This window comes from Eptatretus burgeri, chromosome 8, assembly GCF_056783735.1.
Source record: "Eptatretus burgeri isolate ZD-2024b chromosome 8, Ebu_testis_v1, whole genome shotgun sequence".
In the NCBI taxonomy this organism is placed as follows: domain Eukaryota; kingdom Metazoa; phylum Chordata; class Myxini; order Myxiniformes; family Myxinidae; genus Eptatretus; species Eptatretus burgeri.
Window position 1 is genome coordinate 64,554,635 of NC_140968.1, and position 20,164 is coordinate 64,574,798.

The window sequence follows — 20,164 nt, forward strand, 5'->3', positions numbered from 1 at the left end:
TAAATAAATTGAAGGTGCGCACAACACAAGGAACTTCAACACATGGGGAGCCCATTCGGCCCATCATGTTTGCATTTCACAAATCTAAATATATTCACGCATCAACACCCAAGCTCCTGACAAGTCCTGACAATATCATCATACCCTTCGATCTTCAATGTGTCCAGGTACCTATCCGATTCCCATTTATACTTATCCACCCCCTCCACTATCATGACCTTTCTGGGGAGACCATTCTATGCATGACCCTCTCTCGACTGAAAGATCCTTTCCTTGAAACTGTCCGAACTCTCATCTTCTTTACCTTCAAGCTATGATCCCTGGTCCTAACACTGTTGACTCTGCTGAAGAATTCCATTGCACCTATCTTGTCCACCTTAATCATATCCGCATGCAATCACCTCCTTTCCAATATATGGTCCTGTCTCCATCAGCTGCTCCTCATAGCTTAGTTTTGCAAACCCTGGAATCGATCTAGAATGCCGACACTCCACCAGCTGTATGACAGCTATGTCCTTCCTCAGATGTGGTGACAAAAGCTGCACACAATAGTGTACATGGGACCTCACTAGATTCTGGTAGTGTTAACACAACCTCTTTTAATTTAAAATTTATTCCTCTACAAACACAACCTAAAACTACATTAGTGTTACCTCTCGCTGCCTGGCACTGCCCTGTGTGTTTACTTGACCCCACCCCCAATTTTTTAGCTCACCTGGAACAAAAACTGTTCAGGTGAGGTATCAGTAATTCAGTCAGTCTGTCGGTAAACGCACAGATCTTCTTCTCCGAAACCACACACACGATTTCAATGAAACTTGACATCATTAATCACCCATGATGGACTAAAGTTTGTTCACAGCATTAAAAAAAGAGGGTTGAGGTTTTAGGGGTTCTGCAGGGGATTGCCTACCCCCCCCCCCCCAAAAAGAAGTATTTACTTTCTTCTCCGTTCCATATTTTGTGGGTAGTCCATGTCCATGGGTGGTCCATGTGGGGTGGTGGGTGGTCCACGACCAGGTGAGCGCACAGGGGTATTGCCCCAATGTTTAATGGTAGGTACCGATACCATTTGGGACGCAAGGTGAAGGCGATTTTAAAATTTGCGTCGTGGACAGTAAAAAAAGGTTTGGAAGTCGAACTATGGTCTCGAAGGCCGACATCGAATGCCCTCCCTTCATCCACCCAATCAGAAACGATTTAATCGAACTGCATGATTTCCCTTTGGTAAATGCGTGCCGACTAATGAAATCAGGCTGGCACCCAGAGTTCTCCAATTCTTCTGTGGAGCCTTCCTTAAACAGTGGAGTTACATTTACATACAATACCCCAAAGGAGGATGGAAAAACAACAGAGGACGAGCTCAGGATGTTGGAAGATGAGACGAAGAGGAGGGATGCGTGTGTGCCACAAAGTGCTGTGCTGTGAAGTACTACACTGACATTTTAGGTAAGTGCGGGCCCGTACGTGCAAAAATAAAAATAAAAAAATATAAAAAAAAAACTTTCAAACCTTGTGCCAGAAACAACAACCACACAGGCCGTTCCTTCGCTCTCACGTGCACCCCGTACGTGCAAAAAAAATAATTGTGACGTCATAGCAACGTGTTTTGTCATTGGTTTGGTAAATAAATGGCCATAACTTGGGAAGCACTAGTCCGATTAATATCAAACCTTGAAAAGGCACATCCTCAGGTCCCCAGCAATACACCTGGCAAGTTTCAATTAGATCGGACCAGCGGTTGTCGAGAAACAGCGGACACAGACAGACAGACACACAGAGATTGCTGGAATTATAGATCGATGTAATAAATAAATTATTCTCACAAGTTACAAGAACTAAACGACCAACTCGCTCACCCCTCGTGCTGGGCGGGATACCCCTCGCTCCAGACCGCGGATGTTCGTTCCAGCATCGCTCGCCGAAGCGGCAGCTTCCTCTTAAGAAGTACGAGCAGATGACCATACTGAAGCCTGGTCTTGTCTTTCACACTTGCTTGTCTTCGTTTGCCTTCCGGTGTTTTCGTTTGTCCTCCGTCAATCGCGCTTACAGTTCGAGTTTCTCCGCCGACTTGCAAGCACAAACCAACTGCGCATCATCGATACAACCGATACCCCCACGTGATCAATCGATTTTATTTTATTTTAAAGGTTTTGAATTCTGCCAATACGTATATTACCGAATAACCTCCTTCTAAAAAAAATAAAAATAAAAAAAACCTGTGCACACGTCTATTTAAACAATTCTAACCGGATGTAAATAACGTCATATAGGATTCTTCTTCTTCATAGTTAGTTTAAATGACGTTCTCAGAGCTGCGAGGCTCTATATACGCCACGCCGGTAAGCGTGCTGCACGGTCGGAGCTGGCAAGTTGTGGCAAACCTTCAATACTGTAGTTTGATCCATTTCTTTATAAATCAATTTAAAAAACGATTTGCGGACATCGAGTCGAGGGTGTTTATTGTGGTTCATCCGGAATAGTATATCCGGTCGACCAAACCAAGATCTGGGGTTGAATTCCGTCAGCAAGCGGCTTGCTTGATTCAAAGCACTCCAACGGAACGGAGTGCTCGGTACTGTTTAACAACACGGTTGTCTCCACGTAAACAATGGCATCGTGGTGCTCCAACAAATGCTCTCCTGGCAGTAGTTTTCAATTTTACTCGATCCTCTTATGACAACTTCTCCAAATCAATTCATTTCATCTAATAGAAGTGGATACACAGTCCGAGGAAGAGGGAAAGAAAAATAAAGGAATGGGGAATTATAGGGAGGAGCCCCCTGCCAAGCTGATCTATGCACCCTACTACTGCACATTTTGGGGAAGGGGTTTCCATGTTTGTCTATCTTGAATAATTCGGATGAAAAGTAGAAGTAACGAAAAAGGCATGAAATTCTGGGTGGGTAGAGTTTACACTTTACTTGCTGAAAAAAGTATAATCTTTATATTATTACAAGAATACTCTTTTGATGTTTGTGTGGTGTGTGTCTGTATGTTTAAATGGGGTATAATGAGTCTAAAGGGTCTAACTCTAAGAATGTTGTAGAATTTTGTACTTGCAGTCAACTTACTCGATATAAATCCTGTTACTCAAATGAAAGCCACAATTAATTCACTGTCCACAACGGAAAGTACATTACATCAGATAATTTTATTATTTACTTGGTACCAAGGAGTACAAGCCACCGAGATGGTAAACATCTCATGATTTTCACTAAAAACAACATTACATTTTCTGGCATTGATAAGCTTTTGGAAGAGTGGAGGGGGCTGATAAGCCTTAGGCAAAAACTCCAAAATGCACAATTGTTATGCTATATTTAGCATAACAATTGTGCCCCACTAGTGGGGCAACTTAGCATAACAATTGTGCATTTTGTTTGGGAAAGCACCAAATTTAGCACACTAGTAGCCTATCATATTATGAACAGATTTGGATATTGGGCCATCTCAAATTCAGCTGCTGATGGCTGTGGCAGCCATTTTCCACTGCCATCAAAAATTTGAGATGGCCCAATATCCAAATCTGTTCGTAATATGATAGGCTACTGGTGTGCCAAATTTGGTGCTTTCCCAAACAAAATGCACAATTGTTATGCTATATTTAGCTGTTGCTCCACTAACGGTGCTCGGTACAATCACAGAATCAATCACAAATTCAACCACCCTGGTTCCTTGCATGTGCGAGCAGAGCGTCGCAAGATGGGCGACTGTTCTTGTGGAACACCGACAGCGGCAGCCTCAAGAGGAGATGGAGAGGAAGGAGGAGGAGCAGGCTCCACCAAACCACCATCGGGCTCGGACTCAGTGGGCTCAGGCACTTGGCTCACAATCAGAACAGACACCAGGGAATCACCCTCAAAGGGCTGAATATAGTTTGGAGGATTGGGGTCACAATGCCTCAGGCAGAGATGGTCAATATGTTTACGTACTCTTTGTCCATTGGACAGTTCCACAATAAATAAAGAGTTGCCAATTCGAATTATAACACGACCAGTGATCCATTTAGATCCACGGCCGGGATTCAGCACAAAAACAGGATCAAACACATTGATGGCACGTGGAACTGAGGTCCTGTCATGGCACCAATTCTGTTTAAACTGGTGGTCCGCAACCCTGGACGAATCATTCGGATGAATGAGGTCTAAGCGTGTCTTTAGCATTCAACCAAACATCTTTTCTGCAGGTGTGCATCCAGTGGTTGTGGGCGGACGTGTCCTAAATATGTAAATAACAAATGTGATAACTTGGTTTGCAGAGAAGAACCGTCGTTTGCCTTTTTGAGACCATTCTTGATCACCTGGACAGCTCTTTCAGCCTGACCATTCGAAGCAGGTTTGAAGGGAGCACTGCGATTGTGCTTGACACCATTTTGTTTCATGAAATCCTGAAACACAGCACTCGTGAAACATGAGCCATTATCACCAACTACACAATCTGGCAAACCATGAGTGGCAAACATGGCAAGTAAACTTTCAACCGTGATTTCGCTAGTTCAGGATGATAAGGCTAAACATTCAATCCACTTTGAATGAGCATCGATAACAACCAAAACAACTTCCCTAAGAATGGACCAGCGTAATTGATGTGAATTCGAGACCATGGTGGTTTGGAAGGGCAGGACCACATGTGAAGCGGTGCCTCAGGTGAGTTCAGGGCAGTCGCCTGACACACGGAGCAAGGGCGAACGTAGCTCTCTCGGTTTTCATCTATACCCGGCCACCAAACATGGCTCCTGGCAATTGACTTCATGATTACAATCCCTGGATGTGATTCATGTAGCTCATCACACCATGTTTCGACCTTTGGGCGGTACAATGACCCTGCTGACCCACAGCAGGCAACCAGACTGTAAAGACAACTCATTTTTACGAGCGAGGTATGGCCTCAATTTGTCGTGGAATTAATTGGATGCAGTTGACCATGTGCCACTGATAACACATTGTTTGACCATATAAAGGGTCCAGTCCACAGTTGTCCATTGTTAAATTTGTTTGGAAGTGATTGGAGCATTATGACAGTCAAACACACTCATTGCCAGAAAGATTTCTATGTGTACAGGTGCATTACCCACGTTAACTGGTTGTGGTAATCTCAAAGCATCAGCACAGAAATTCTCACTACCAGGACGATACCTTATAGAATAGTCATCGGCTACTAACTTCTCAGCCCAACGCTGAATGCATGTGGAGGCCTGCAGGTTAATTCTCTTACTCTCATTGAACAGGGATTGCAATGGTTTGTGGTCGGTTACAAGTTCAAATTGTCGACAGAAGAGATACTCATGCATCTTTGTTACACCAAAAATTCATGCGAGAGCTTCTTTTTCAATCATAGAGAAGTTACGCTCCGCTGCTGACAAATGCGTGATGCATAGGCTACAGGCTGTAGTATACCGTCATTATGTTGCTGTCACACAGCCAATGCCATAAGATGAGGCATCACAGTTGAGAACCAGTGGTTTAGCAGTATCGTAGTACACCAACACTTTAGATGAACACAGCAACCGTTTTGCCTCAGCAAACGCCTTGCTAAACTGCGTACACCATCACCATTCAACACATTTACGAAGGAGTGTGTGGAAAGGCTCAAGGACGGTGCTCGGATTTGGAAGAAAGTTACAGTCATAGTTCAACATACCCAGGAAAGCTTTGAGCTCGGTCGTGTTCGCAGGAGTCGAAGCATCCTTGATATCTTCCGTCTTGGATCTGCTGGGTCTGAAACAATCAGCACTGACAATACTACTGAGAAATTCCACTTGGGGTAACATAAATCGACATTTGTCACATTTCACCTTAACACCGGCATCAACAAGACGTTTGAGAACCGCCTCAAGGTGACACAAATGTTCAGCATCATTGCGGCCGGTGATCAACACATCATCTTGAAACACGACTACATTTGGAATTGCTTTCAGCAGATTCTCCATATTGCCTTGAAATATAGCAGCGGCTGATTTGATTCCGAAAGGACAGCCGTTACAAACAAACAACCCCTTGTGAGTGTTACAACATGTATACTTCTTGGAGTCCTCATCAAGCAATATCTGAGTATAAGCAGATTCCAAATCCAGGCGGCAAAACTTCTTTCCACCAGAAAGCGTAGCGAACAAATCATCTGCCTCGGACAGAGGACATGGTCCTGTTTGGAATACCTGTTGATTGTTGTTTTGTAATCACCACAAATCCGAACACAACCAACTGACTTTAATACAGGAACAATTGGACATGCCCAATCACTGAACTCAACAGGACTGATAACACCTTCCATCTGCAGGCGGTCGAGCTCTGCCTCGACCTTTGGACGCATCATGTGAGGTACAGACCTCGCTTTAAAAAAGATTGGCTTAGCACTACCATCCACATAGATTTTGGCTTTAACACCTTTAAAAGTGCCGACACCACCTTCAAACACTGAGGGGTATTTGTCAAGAATGGCATTGTGATTAACATCACAAGCCATCAATTTGATCACAGGTCAATCAAGTTTGATGAATTCAAGCCAATAACGCCCAAACAATGTTGGCCCATTTCCCTGAATGATCCACAAGGGTAGTTTCCGTGACACATCATTGTAGGTGACCTTGACCTCTGCACTACCAATCACAGGTATCAGTTCATTGGTGTAAGTTCGCAACTTGGCATTCACCAGTCTGAGTACCGGTCTCGCTGTCTCCTGGCTAAACAGCCTGTTGAAAGTTACAGAACTCATGATTGACTGGCTGGTCCCGGTGTCCAGCTCCATCTCCATGGCAATGTGATTCACCCTGACATCCACCACAATGGGTTTGCTTTTATCCGTCAAACTGAGCAAATCAAGCTCCTTTGAAGTAGGAGGTATTGCTTCACCACCGATCACTGGCATGGCCAAACCGATCATGTGGCGATTCGTACCGTGTTGGGATGTCTGGCGACACATCTTGCATCGATGGCCAAGTTTCCCGCAGTTATGACAGGAGCAATGTTTGAAATGACACAGGTGGGGTAAGTGCCTGCCCCCACAACGCCAACACGGTTTACCTGTGGGAGAACCCGACGATCCACACATTATGAAACGAGGTGATGTGTTGAGCAGATCTGTGAAATTGAGGATATCTGGGCTTCACAGCTGATGATGATGAGCTCAGTTTGTTCACATCAATGCATGAACTCGGCTGAGAGTCTCGCTCTCTGCCGCTGATAACACGCAGCTCCTCATCCGTAGTCATGCAGGCAGTTGGGATTGACACAGCTTTAGTCAGATCCACATCGGGAACAACCAACAATTTCCGGAGGATCGTCTCCTCATTGATACCAATGACGAAAACGTCTCAACATCATCTAACGTGGCACCGAATTCACAATGTTCAGCCAATCTGCGAAGGTCAGCAACAAACTCACACACCGACTGACCTTCCTTCCTCCCATGAGTGTAGAACTTGAACCGGGACACGATTTTCCAGGGTTTCGGCTTGTGGTGTCTGGCCACAATCTCGATCAGTTCATCGAAGGTTTTGTCCTTCGGTTTATTGGGAGTTACCAGATCCTTCATCATGGCACATGTTGTTTTACCACACACTGTGAGCAGAACGGCCCGGCGACCATCAGCATCTCCTGCCGCCGCCATCTTGTTAGTAATGAAGTTTTGTCCCAATCGATCAGCAAAGTCTTCCCAGTCCTCGTCCGGCTGGTACTCCACCAGAATCCCCACGGACGCCACAGTGAGCAATGCCATCTTGGCAAAGCACTAAACTCGTCGCCAATTGTGGCGAATCTGAAGGATTGCGAGTGAAAGGCCAGACACCACAGAAGTCGAAGCTCCATGTTTATTTACCAGGGCGGCACACACTGCACATGCACGTGGCGGTATGTTCCAATATTAGTAAGGATCGAAAGGGGTTGAAAAGGTCTTAGTGGTCTATGGGGTCTAACGTGCAAAAGGAGTCTGAAGTGTCGAAGGGGTCTGAAGGGGCGTAAAGGTCTTTAAAGTTCTGCAGGTCTAAAGGGTCTCACCCTAAGTTGTCGAAAGGGTGTCAATGTGTAAAGCGTCACATAGGTCGAAGGGGTCTATAAGGGTATTAAAAGTTCAAAAGTTCCTAAGGTATGTTCCAATAGTAGTTAGGGCCTAAAGGAGTCTAAATAATTTAAAAGGTAAAAAAAGGTATTAAGGGGTCCTTGAGTCTCTGGGTTTTCAAGGCGTATAAAGGTCTAAAGGGTCCAAAGGTGTCGAAGCAGTCAAAAAGGTCTAAACTGGAGACCTTTTAGACTGCTTCGAACCCTTTGGACCTTTGGCTCTAATGGTTTAATAGGTACATAATTTTTGAGTCTAAAGGCTCAGGATGTCTGAAGGCTCAAGGTGTCTAAAAGCCCTTTGGTTCCGTGGCTCTAAAAGTTTAAAAGGTACGTAATTAATAGACGGAGTCATGGTGCAACTGACTTTATGTTCATTCAAACAGTACGAAATTAAGAAACTTAAATACGTAGTGTAACTTTTCCCACAGACAGATGGACAGACATAAATGACTGGAGAGTCCATTCAATAAATCATGAAGCCCATTATGTATGGAATAGACAATAGATTATGAGTATACATAACAGGGGTATGCCTCTGAACATTTCATTGGTTGCAGTGTCTTTTTGAATCCGACATGTGTCGCCACTTATGCTAACATCACGAATCTCCTCTCTAAATCGCCTGCTCCACAGCAAGGCGAGCGGCTTGCAAAGAGGTTGCTACGGAATGACTGGCTTTGCAAGCGATAGCAAGCCGCTTGCTAATACAACACACCCATAGATTCCCCACACAGACAACATTGCATAAAAAAAGTGTTCCAAATTTTTGGGAACCTTACGCTTCGCGCAGGACCGGGAGGGTAACATCTTACCGACATAGTTGAGACCACAATGTCCGAGTCTTAGCCTGTAGAAGATTACCTGCTCTCTTCGGGAGAGCCCAGACCATATACAGACGATTCAACCAAAGGGTGAAACTAAGAGCAGAATCTCCTCTTGTTGGAGGTCTCCACTGAAATTGCCATTTCTTGTCAATCTGACTCCTAATTTGAGGAGAAGGTTCTGAGTGGCAGAGTGCGATTTGGGTTTCAAAATCCGATCTGAGAGCGTGTTTGGCTGCCTGATCACAGGCCTCATTGCCCACTTTGGCAAGAATCCAGCCCGGGTCAAGGAGCCCCTCCAATATACGACAATTGGTTCACCATAATCGTTCTGTTCCTAAATGTAAATCGGATTTACGATGACAAATATCGGTGGATGAGAGGTGTTGAGTTCCTCCCATTTCCTTTTAGTACAAGTGAGCGGTGGCAGGGGATTTAACACGCACACACACGGATGGGCACTTCTCCTTTTACCAATAGATGCAAAAATCTCATATAATTTCGCAGGACCCAAATCGCACTCTGCCAGTCAGAACTTTCTCCTCAAATTAGGAGTCAGATTGACAAGAAATGGCAATTTCAGTGGAGACCTCCAACAAGAGGAGATTCTGCTTTAAGTTCCACTCTTTGGTTGAATCGTCTGCATCGGGTCTGGGCTCTCCCGAAGAGAGCAGGTAATCTTCTACAGGCTAAGACTCGGACATTGTGGTCTCAACTATGTAGGTAAGATGTAACCCTACCGGTCCTGAGAGCAGTGTGTATTTGTTTGGTCATAGGTTATGGTGAGTTCTCTTGTAAGTATAAACTAATAAGTATAATGAAAACATAAGCTTGAATAAAAGATGCTGCTAATTCAAGGATGAGAAGGAGAATAATTGGTCATATCTTGCAGCCCCAGAAACCAAAAATAAAAATGTTTATAATACAGCTCTTACTCCAACTCCACCCCCCTCCTCTCACTCAAACATGATTAATAGTAAATATCATCATCTTAAGCTTCCCCTGTGCATTCACAAGCCCCAGATATAACCTTCCATCGGTGTTAAGAAGCAACCAAACCAGACATGGTGTCTCCCTCTGCAAAGTTTGCCTTCATGTTCAGAATGGCGGCGTCGTCTTTTCTGTAGCAGATGGCCATTAAATAAATCACGAAGCCCATCATGTTCACATGGCGTAATGTCGTAAAGTTCAAAGTCCACTTACTGGCAGCGATGATCGAAAGTTTGGGTAGAATGCCCCCATCTATGAATCTTCAAGCCTTGCACCAATGTGCATGGCCTTGGGAGTTCGCAGGATGGGGATGTAAGGATGCAAGTTTGCAGGATGCAAGCTATCAGCTTTTTGGGCAAGTTCAGAAAGGTCTCCAACTCTTTCGTTGTGCAGAGGCACACCCCTTTCTCACAGGTACATTTTCAAGTATTTGATGGTTCTGTTAGAAGCTTTGTGAATCATTTTAGGTCACAATCCTCATCTTGCACACACAATATATGTTTGGCTGCCATGAATCCCCTAGTTGCTAGAATATTTGTGAGCCACTTGCATGATGTCTCCATGCGCTGAACATTCTGGGACGGATTACGTCATTTTAAAAGTCACATATTGGTGATATTAATAGATGTAGGACCTCAAGAACCAGACTGTACCTGCCTCCAAATGGTAGGGTCTCCAACGCCTTCGGAGCGGAGAGAGAATCAGAAAATATGGCTGTGCTGAAGAGGTTAAAGTCAATCATCCACTCCAGAGCCAAAGTAATGGTGAAGAGCTCAACCAAAAATACTGAAAGGTAATAAGAGAGTTGAACCAATTTTATCACCTTGACATCTGGGATGCAAATAGCAGCAGCTGTTCTCACTCGTGAGGAGTCTTTCGAACCGTCTGTGTAGGTGTGTAAGGATTGACTACAAACCGTGTGGATATATTTGACCGCCAGGTTACATGTAACAACTGGGCTTTCCCTGACAGTTTTACCCCATAGATCAAGGTGGATATGAGAGGCTTGCAGTGTTGTAGAGTATGAGGGGCCAGGGGGAGGGGGGAGGGGCAAATTGCCACTTTATTCGGGGAATTTACAGGTAAAAATTCCAAACCCATTTCTTTGGCTGCCCTCATACACACAAGTCCAAAAGGTAGTGAATCAGAGTTTCTGTCGAGCTTTTGGTTTTCCAACAGTCTAAAAACAAAGCTTTAACTGGATGGTTATCCACAGAATAAATTCTTAGCCCAATATTTCAATCTGGAAACTTCCCAGCGGAGAGGCAAAGGCATCTCACCAGCTTCCACAAGAAGGGTAGAAACCGGAGTGCTTTTAAAGACCCCTCAGACATACACAAAGTGTTTTGGACTCAATGGTTTCCATTTTATTATTTTTTGCAGATGGTTTTGGACATATCCTGGAAGGCTTGGCTGCTGTAGTCAAATTAGAGCAGACACGTACACACATTGGGAACATGTGCCACAGTGCATCGCTGCATCCACATTCCGCTGGTACTCCAGGTGCCTCATGCAAATGCAGATGCCAGATGCCATCCCCATCTTTTAGGGATAGGACAGTACTGCAACCCACCCAAAAGGACCGTATCAGGTTACCCAGAGGAGACTGCCATCTGGTAGACGACACCTCAGCACCACCCCGACACACACTAGTGTGTTTTCCGGAGTGAAGTGTTTTGTGGTGAGAGCAAATACAGGCTTTTATAAGACTATGAGACTTTCCTGATGAGCTCCCTAAGTTGTACCGGATAGGCTTGGAATGAGATTAAGGCCTCTTACACATTTATCAGGGGTTCTCTTTTTAATATGGAAGTTCCAAATTAAGTCCTTCTCAAAGGTAATTCTGAAAAAGGACACGTTCGAGGAAGTTTTGAGGATGTTCCATTGACTGTTAATGATATGTCCTTGACCTTCCTTTTGTAGGTGAAAATGATGAATTTGGACTTGGGACCAGAATCATCCCCGTTTTTGGGCCCATTGCTTGATCCTCCAAATATCAGCCTGAAGTTGTCGGCCTGTAAAATGGATGTTTCTGCTCTGAGTCCACATAGCAACACCAAAAAGCAGTCTTTAGCTCATTTCATTACTCGCTGGGCTTGGGCTCTTTTCCTTTTGTATGCAATGGCATCTCGGATCCTGTTAACTTCACCTCGACAAGACGCGTATCAAAATACCACTTCGACAAAAAAGAAAGAGTAGTCGAGTTATCACCGTCACCCAGACCAAATTACAAATTCCTACTTTAACATACAGGGGGCACTATATGGGCAGCACAGCTGCAGCTTAGCAAATGATGCTTGATTTTGTTTATGTTTCGAGGACATCTATACTATGAAATGAGCCGTGTGTGTGTGTGTGTGTGTGTGTGTGTGTGTGTGTGTGTGTGTGTGTGTGTGTGTGTGTGTGTGTGTGTGTGTGTGTGTGTGTGTGTGTGTGTGTGTGTGTGTGTGACTGGAGAGAGAGGTGACGCAATCACCCTACAGGTAATGTGCCAGCTTGTATAAAAGTGCTGGCATGAGTCAGTCAACGAGCTTTGAAAAAATGAAGACTGAAATTAGAGCAGTGATTAAATACCTTCATAAAAATTGGAAATGCCAGAGGGCTTGGTGACAAAACTAGAGGATGATGACCCTTTGCATATCACTGGAAAAAAACAACTGTGTAGATGAATTTATGCGAGAGCGGATCAGCACATAAGATAAGCCAAGGTCAGCATGTGTCCAAAGAGGCCACGACATCAGAAAAGGTTGATGCGGTCGTTATGATTTTGTGAACTCGCCATACCGACAGTACCTGTTGCTTTGCTGATTGGGTTTAAAGAAAAGATAGCATTTTGCCCTTCACAGACATTTTGCATATCTGTGAGTCTCAAAGAGGATGGAAAATGAAGTGAAACACATGAAAAAAAAATCTTCACAACACGTAATTGCTGTTGCTGTCGTTGTGGCTGTGGTTGTTGTTGTTCATATGCTCCTTCCATGTACTTTTACATATTTTTCTTTTGCTTTGAGAAATATTACGATACTGTGTACAATCTTGTAGGCTCCTTCCGTGTCCATCACCCTTTATTCTAAAGGGTTCCTGCTGCCATATTGTTGCAACCGCAACATTAAAGCTCAAAATCCAGATTGTTCTTCTTTCTTCCGAGAAAGGAGGGCTTTTGGAACAGGCATTTTTGTGATGAAATGGACACAAATTTTTGTTACAAATCAATCAATTATTTTCCAACCAAGTAAATTGAATAATCAGTTTCCATCTGTATAATTTTTTTATTATTATTCTAAGACATCATAAACCCTTTAGAATAAAGTGTGATGGACACACGGATAGACAGCCAAAGAGCCTACAACTGTCATTACTTCCGCCACCGAAGGTGAAGGAGGTGATTTTTTTCACCCCTTTCTGTCTGTTTGTCTGTTTGTGTACAGGATATCTCAAAAAGTTGTGGACGAAATGTTGTGGACAGGTTCGGTGTGTGACAAAGACGAACTGATTAGATTTTGGTGAAGATCCGGATCCAGATCTGACTACGAGAATTTTTAAAGTGATTCTTCACCATTGAGAGACAGGGCCAAAAATGATCTATAGCACAATATCTGGAAAAGTTGTAGACGGATTCGGATGAAACTTTGTGAACAGGTTGGGTGTGTCAGAAGGATGAATTGTTTCGATGTTGGTGAAGATCCGACTCCGGATCTGGATACGAGAATTATTTAATTTATCAAAGTTATTCTTCACCATTGAGAGATAGGGCCAAAAACAATATAGTACTGTACGGCATGATATTTCAAAAATGTATTGGGCTCGATATGTTCTCGTGGATCAGGCATGGCGTGGTGGAGGTATGCGCTCTACTGAGTGCCCTTTTAATTTTAGTAATAGATCACAAGTCAATATTAAAGTACACAGTTGAGACATTTGACATAAGCACATTGTCATTGTACTCCATCATCAAAACATTGGCATGAAATAGGTTTTGTTAAGATGGGTGCCCAGAATGGTGACTGCTGATAAGATAAGGGCTCAACATGACCTTTACAAGGATAATATTGAGAGATTTTTCTGCGAACCCTGCAATCAACTTCACGAGCATGATTGTGACTTGATCTAAATGAGTCATGGGTTTACCACTTTGGTCCTAATATGAAACAGCAGACAATGCAATTGAAGCACATATTATGGCAGAAAACTTTGCCTTCCCAGAAGTTCAAAAAAAGTTACCAGCTTGGAAAGGTCATGGCTAATGTTTTTTGGGACAGTGCAGGGATGATTACAACTGACAACGTTCCAAAATATAGTAATTAATTTGGTCATGAAGAACATGTTGATGAAATGCAGTGGTTGCAAGAAGTCATCAAGAACAAGCGCTGTGGAAATTTGAACAATTGTTGCTTCTTCGGAGTAATGCCTCACCCCACACAGCCCATGTTGCCATGACCATGGCGACCAAATGTGGCTTTGCACTGCTCCCCCCCCCACCCCCACCTGTTCCTCTCCAACCACCACCCCAATTAATCCTCAGCCACTCTTCAACAGGCCTTCATTAATGACTCACCCTCAACACCACATCATCGATCAAGCTTCCCTTCAATCCTTTACTCCCCCCCCCCTTTCAAACTTCCACCAGCCCAACAATACAGAGAAAAATAATCTCTGCACCATAATTTCCCTATTTTACTCTGATGAACAGGTAATGGCCAAAATGTCAGCTTTATTTGGCATCATGGCAGTTAGCATACATTTATCAATTACTATGAAAACCTATCCTAATTGTCTAATTCCAACAAATTACTGTCTGTGACAAAATCTATTATTCCTCTGACCTTTTTAGTTGTTGTTTTGATGAGAGGCTAATGCTCAGAACTTTGGCCACACCTTGTATCCCATGGTGGTAAAAAAACAACAACTCTTTTCAGCCTTTAGTTGATAGAATGCAATGTTTATCGTGTCACGGACACAGAGAGACACTCAACTTCACAGAGACTAAAATTCTGTTGCTAAAGTCTTGGATGAGCTGGAATTTGTGAAATTATTTGATGAGCTAGAATGTGTATTGTGTATCATTACATTGTTTTTTTCCATTGTTGTATAATGCAAGAAAAATATAGCACATGGTCACGTAAAATGTTTCCTCTTACAAGACAAATCAGTCATATCTGAAGAAATCTGCGAAACAAACACAATGATATCACTGATATCTCACATACAGTGTTTTTGCATCCTTTGAGATAATTAATAGCATTAATCCTGAGGTATTGGGGAATATTTCATGGACTTTGTAAGTAGAGTACAGTATTCATTTCTTTGGACTTTATTGCGTTCGACTCCTCCCTTTGTGACTTGAACACAGACTTTGCATCCTGTGTCTGAGTTCAGAAAAATAGAAATGACCGAGTCAAATCCAACATTGCTGATATAATCTATCTTCTATACTAATAAAAGGCAATGTGTGTGTGTCTTTGTCTGTGTCTGTGTCTGTGTCTGTGTCTACATTTAGGGTTTCAGAATGTGGAATTATGGAATGGAGTCCTCCAAGGGTGAGCTCAAATAGCCACCTTCATTTTGTTAAGGGGTCATGATCCACGGACCAAGCTGAAGTTTTTTTGCATATGCAGGTTTCAGAAGGTGGAACGGATCTCTCCCAGGTCTCGAAGTATATACCATTGTGTGTGTGTGTGTGTTTGGTTGGTTGGTATCTCCATATATGGGTTAAAGAAAGTGGAATAGAGACCACCCAGGTCTCAGTGTGTGTGTGTGTGTGTGTGTGTGTGTGTGTGTGTGTGTGTGTGTCTGCATATATGGGTTACAGAAAGTGGAATAGAGCCCACCCAGGTCTCAGTGTGTGTGTGTGTGTGTGTGTGTGTGTGTGTGTGTGTGTGTGTGTGTGTGTGTGTGTGTGTGTGTGTGTGTGTGTGTGTGTGTGTGTGTGTGTGTGTGTGTGTGTGCATATGTGGGTTTCAGAATGTGGAATGGAGTTCTCCCAAGGTGGGCTCAAAATATTCACCTTCATTTTGGTAAGGAGCCATGATTCATGAATCAAGCTGTGAAGTTTTCTGTTCTCAAAGTTTTGTGCCGAGAGCTCTCGTCAGGATCGTCACTGAGCCCCAGACAGCTTCCAACTGTTGGTTGTTTGTAGTACGATTCCCAGAGATGGATTTTAATATCTATTTGAGGTTCTTTGTCATCATTCCTGTGGCTCCAACTATCACTGGTACAATTTTGGTATTCTTCAGCTTCCAGGGGTTCACTTCATTCTTGAGGTCTTGGTATTTGGTCATTTTCTTGATTTCTGCATCGTTTCACCAAATATCACTGGTTGTGATACCTCACTTAGCAATGCCTTCTTCTCTTTTCTTGTACCCAAGTATGATATTTGGTCGCAATGCTTTGTTTTCATTGTCCACGCTCGATGGGATCATTAGGTCGTGCGTGAGCGGAACTTCAATGTTTTCAGTGATTGCTTGTGCTTCATTTTCCCACAAATTTTCTGGAATTGGAATATCAAAGTTTTTTCAGATGTGCCAGTGGATTACTTTACAAATTCTGTTGTGTCATTGTGTGTACAGCTGTTCTGACACTTTTTTTTCGTATTCGGTCATTAGGCGTCACATATCCAGCTCTTTGCTAACCCCACACCTGTCTGGTTTCCTCTCCCCCCCCCCACCCCGCTCCACCACCCTTCTCTCTCAGTGTCCCCTCCTCATAAAATGCAGCACTCTCCTCCCACACCTCTCTCTCTCTCACTCACGCACCCCTCCCTCTGTGAATAGGAACGTTTGGTTGAGGTGTCACTCTTCCCTCCTCGACCTTGGTTCCCCCTTCTTCATCCTCTCTACCTACTCTCCCCCCCTCTCACTCTCCCTCTTTCTCCCCCCCCCCCTTTATTGTCCCCATCAGCAAAGTGACAGGTTGTAGTTGCTAGTTAAAAATAAATTTCCCTTAAAAACTCACAACGCACACATGGATTAAAACGAGGAGTTAAACATGAGCAAACTATCACTTTTCAAATACCACAAGCATTTGCAGTACACTGAATTGAAAACCAAGAGATTAGAATAATTTGCAATGCTTTCATTAATTCACCTGAAAGATAATTTTCAAGATTGTTATTTGTCTCACCATTGTAGTGCAGTATATGCATAATGATTACGTTGAATAAAAAAATTTAAAAATCAAAAATAAACACAAGGTAAAGCGCTGCTGCCCAGCATGAAACTATGTTCCAAAATCACGAGATATTTAAATTCGTGTCGACCTTCTTCCAAGAGCAAAACGTTGACGTCACAAGAGTTACCATGGGAGAACTTCACCATCATAACTCAAAAAAGAACCCGTGTCCTGTATCGTCAAGTTCTTTATGACCTTTAAACAAGAAGCCACACTCTCCTGCACACTGAGTGGTGCCTGCAATGTGAACAACAACAACAAGAAATTAGCATCATCACTTTCATTTTTGAATAGTTGCAGCCATTATCATCTTAACTATGTTTGCTGTAGTTAAAAGTTATCTTGAGTACGAGTCTATTCCATTATCAAAAGTTCACATCTCATTATAATATGAAATTTACGTGTAGTTTATTTAATACATCTAATAAATAAGATTCATCGGATGTCTGTCTGTCTGTCTGTCTGTCTGTCTGTCTGTCGGTCTGTCTGTCGGTCTGTCTGTCGGTCTGTCTGTCGGTCTGTCTGTGTTTTTTGCAAGGACCGCTGAACCTGATAACACCAAATTTGCCACACAGACCAAGTCCGACCCGGGCATTCTCCAAAGTGTATTTTCACCCACAACCTCACCCTTTAAAGACCCTGAACAACGATAAGACCTATATTTTTTAACATGCTTGAAAGAAGACTTTTTAAATGCTTAGGAGATAAGACCTCAAAGACCCATAAGACCCTTTAGACCATTGACTTCCCCCGAACACAGTTAAGACACCTTAAAACGCTGAATACCCCAAAGACCCTTTGAACCCCAAAGACGGTTAAGATCCCAAAGACTCTTGAAGTCCCCGAAGACTGTGAAGACATCTTAAGACCTTTAAGTCTTTTGAAGACACTAAAGACCCCCCCAAGACCCTTTCGAGCTGGAAGACATTGACGACCCTTAAGATCCCAAAGACCCTTAAGACTTCAAAGACACTTAAGAACTGCATGACCCCAAAGACCCTTTAAGACCTCAAAGACCCTTAACACCCCAATGACCTGAAAGAAACTTAAGACCTTAAAGACATTTAAGACCCAAAAACCCTCAAGACCCGTTTACCCACTGGTGTTCCCTTAAGACTCCTTTAACCACTGGTGTTCTGGCTCTCTTGTCCCCTGCACAATTTCCGCCTCACACTCACCTGTCGGTTCTCCTGCCCCCAATCCGCCTGCCCCATTCTCAGCCCTGCCAGCTCTCCTGCTTCTCACACTTCTCAGTACCCCCCCCCCCCAAAACCCGGGCAACGCCGGGTAACCTTGCTCGTGTAAAATATTTAGAACATGTGAGGGTATGCTGAAAAGTTATTCCTCCCTCCCTTTTTCTCCAAACCAGGCAAAGATATTTGAATTAAATGAAGACAGATACTAATGTCAATCTTTATTCGGTCCACATCAATCAACTTATTTCTTACCACAATCAACACTACGGTCCACACATTTTCTGCCAATGTTCATGGAGTTTTGTGATTCAATCACGATAGAACTGCATCCTGCTGATTTAGCCAGTGCTTCACAGTGGCCTTGAGATCATCTTTGGAAGAAAAATGGTCTCCACGAAGGAGTTCCTCAAGTTTGGGGAAGAAATGAAAATCTGATGGAGTCCAGTTGGGCCTGGTGACCCTTTGTGACGGTACTCCATTGACCGGATGATAATGGTGCACCCTACTCTCATTTCCAGTCATCTCATCTCGTCAGTCAGTCATCCCAACTCTCATCTCCAACGCTTCACAGCACTGATAATGTTGTGCTGCCCTCTTGACTAACATAGTACTTCGTTTGCATGCAGCACAAGGTTGTGGGGTAGCTTCATTGGCATGGGTGTGCCTGTGCTACTGATGCAATGTCCTCTGTTGGGTAGGACAAGAATTTGGCTATGGTGCTCGCAATAGCTTTGCGAAGGGCACCATGGGATCTTTAATGTCCACCAACACATGCAGGGAGACAGGAAACCCGTTTAACATCCATCCAATGGACGGCACACACATTGATATATCACCCTGCTTATGAAACACTGGGATGACAGTTTATAGCTGGGTCAGGATTCAAACCCAGGACAGACAGCTTAGCGGTGAATGTGCGTACCTCTAGGCCATTCTGTCAGCCCTAACACAGCACTGAGACATCTAGTGTCAGAATCACAAAACTTCACACCCGGTGTTGGAAAGAACACATGTGTAGATTGCACTTTTTCATTTGAATATCTTCACCTGATTTGGAGAAAAATAATAGGAGGCATTACTTTTCAACATACCCTCGTATCTTTCATAATAAATATGAGTGTGTGTGTGTGCGTCAGTGCATCTCCTCTATAACTCCAAAACCATGAAGCTTAGCAGCCCCAAACTTTGCATGCATACAAAAAGAATTCCAAGGGAGTTCATGAATGAAAATTGGGTGTTTGGGTTACTTTAAACACCCCTTTTGAAGATAATTTACACCTTATTTAATTATCCTTTATCAAGGTGTCATCCTTGTTCACCTCACTCTCCCTCGCTGGGGTCTTAATTTGCCATTTTTTTTGACCTGCTCAACAATGCCACGACTTGAACAGGCCACAATGGTTTCTTAACGATAAAGCGTTCAAAAATGTTTTTTTCACTTTCCTCACTCATATCATCGAATGCATCATCTTCATAATTGCTGCACATATTGCAATACTCATAAATGCCTGGAGATGTCAGTGTTCATGCCTTATTTAATTTGCACACATGAGATAAGCTCAAGAATCTCTTAACCTGAGCCGAATTTCAAAATTTAAACTGCAGAATTGACCTTAACAGCTGCTCTGACTGCTAAAATAAAGTATTCCTTTATCCCATCTGGACATAGTTTCACACTGAGTATTTCCAAGTGTTCATGATTTTATTTCGTCAGCACACATGCAATAAGCTCTTGAATCTCTTTCAAAGTGAATAACCTCCAGAATTTCAAAATTTAAACTGAGCAGTGACAACCAGAGACATCTGAAGTGTCAAACAATGTGAAAATTGGACAAACGAACACCTTTTTTTTTAGCAGTCAGAACTACTGCTAAGGTCAATTTCACAATTTAAATTTTGAAATTCAGTCCAGGTTACGAGATTATAAAGCTTATCA

General features: G+C 43.2%; 2 protein-coding genes and 1 long non-coding RNA gene across 6 annotated transcripts in view; 1 reads left to right on the forward strand and 2 right to left on the reverse strand.

Annotated features, from left to right (window-relative positions):
- Positions 1 to 2,202, reverse strand: part of NUP42 (nucleoporin 42) — a 64,981-nt gene extending 62,779 nt beyond the window's left edge. For 2 of the 3 annotated variants that reach the window (XR_015060986.1, XM_085892316.1), the window contains exon 1: positions 1,860 to 2,202. Coding sequence is in view for 2 of the 3 variants with exons in the window: in XM_085892316.1 (XP_085748442.1) it covers positions 1,860 to 1,965 (106 nt within the window). In the remaining variant the exon portion in view is untranslated. The remainder of the gene's footprint in view (positions 1 to 1,859) is intronic. The other variant, XM_085892317.1, reaches the window with a different exon arrangement.
- Positions 2,203 to 14,494: 12,292 nt separating this feature from the next.
- Positions 14,495 to 15,794, forward strand: LOC147021890 (uncharacterized). The gene is made up of 2 exons (XR_015060987.1): positions 14,495 to 15,603; positions 15,698 to 15,794. It is a non-coding gene; the product is annotated as an uncharacterized LOC147021890 (long non-coding RNA).
- Positions 15,698 to 20,164, reverse strand: part of LOC147021891 (uncharacterized) — a 60,112-nt gene continuing 55,645 nt past the window's right edge. For both annotated transcript variants that reach the window (XM_085892319.1, XM_085892318.1), the window contains exon 6: positions 15,698 to 17,269. In XM_085892319.1, coding sequence (XP_085748445.1) covers positions 17,230 to 17,269 — 40 coding nt within the window. In that variant the 3' untranslated portion in view covers positions 15,698 to 17,229. The remainder of the gene's footprint in view (positions 17,270 to 20,164) is intronic.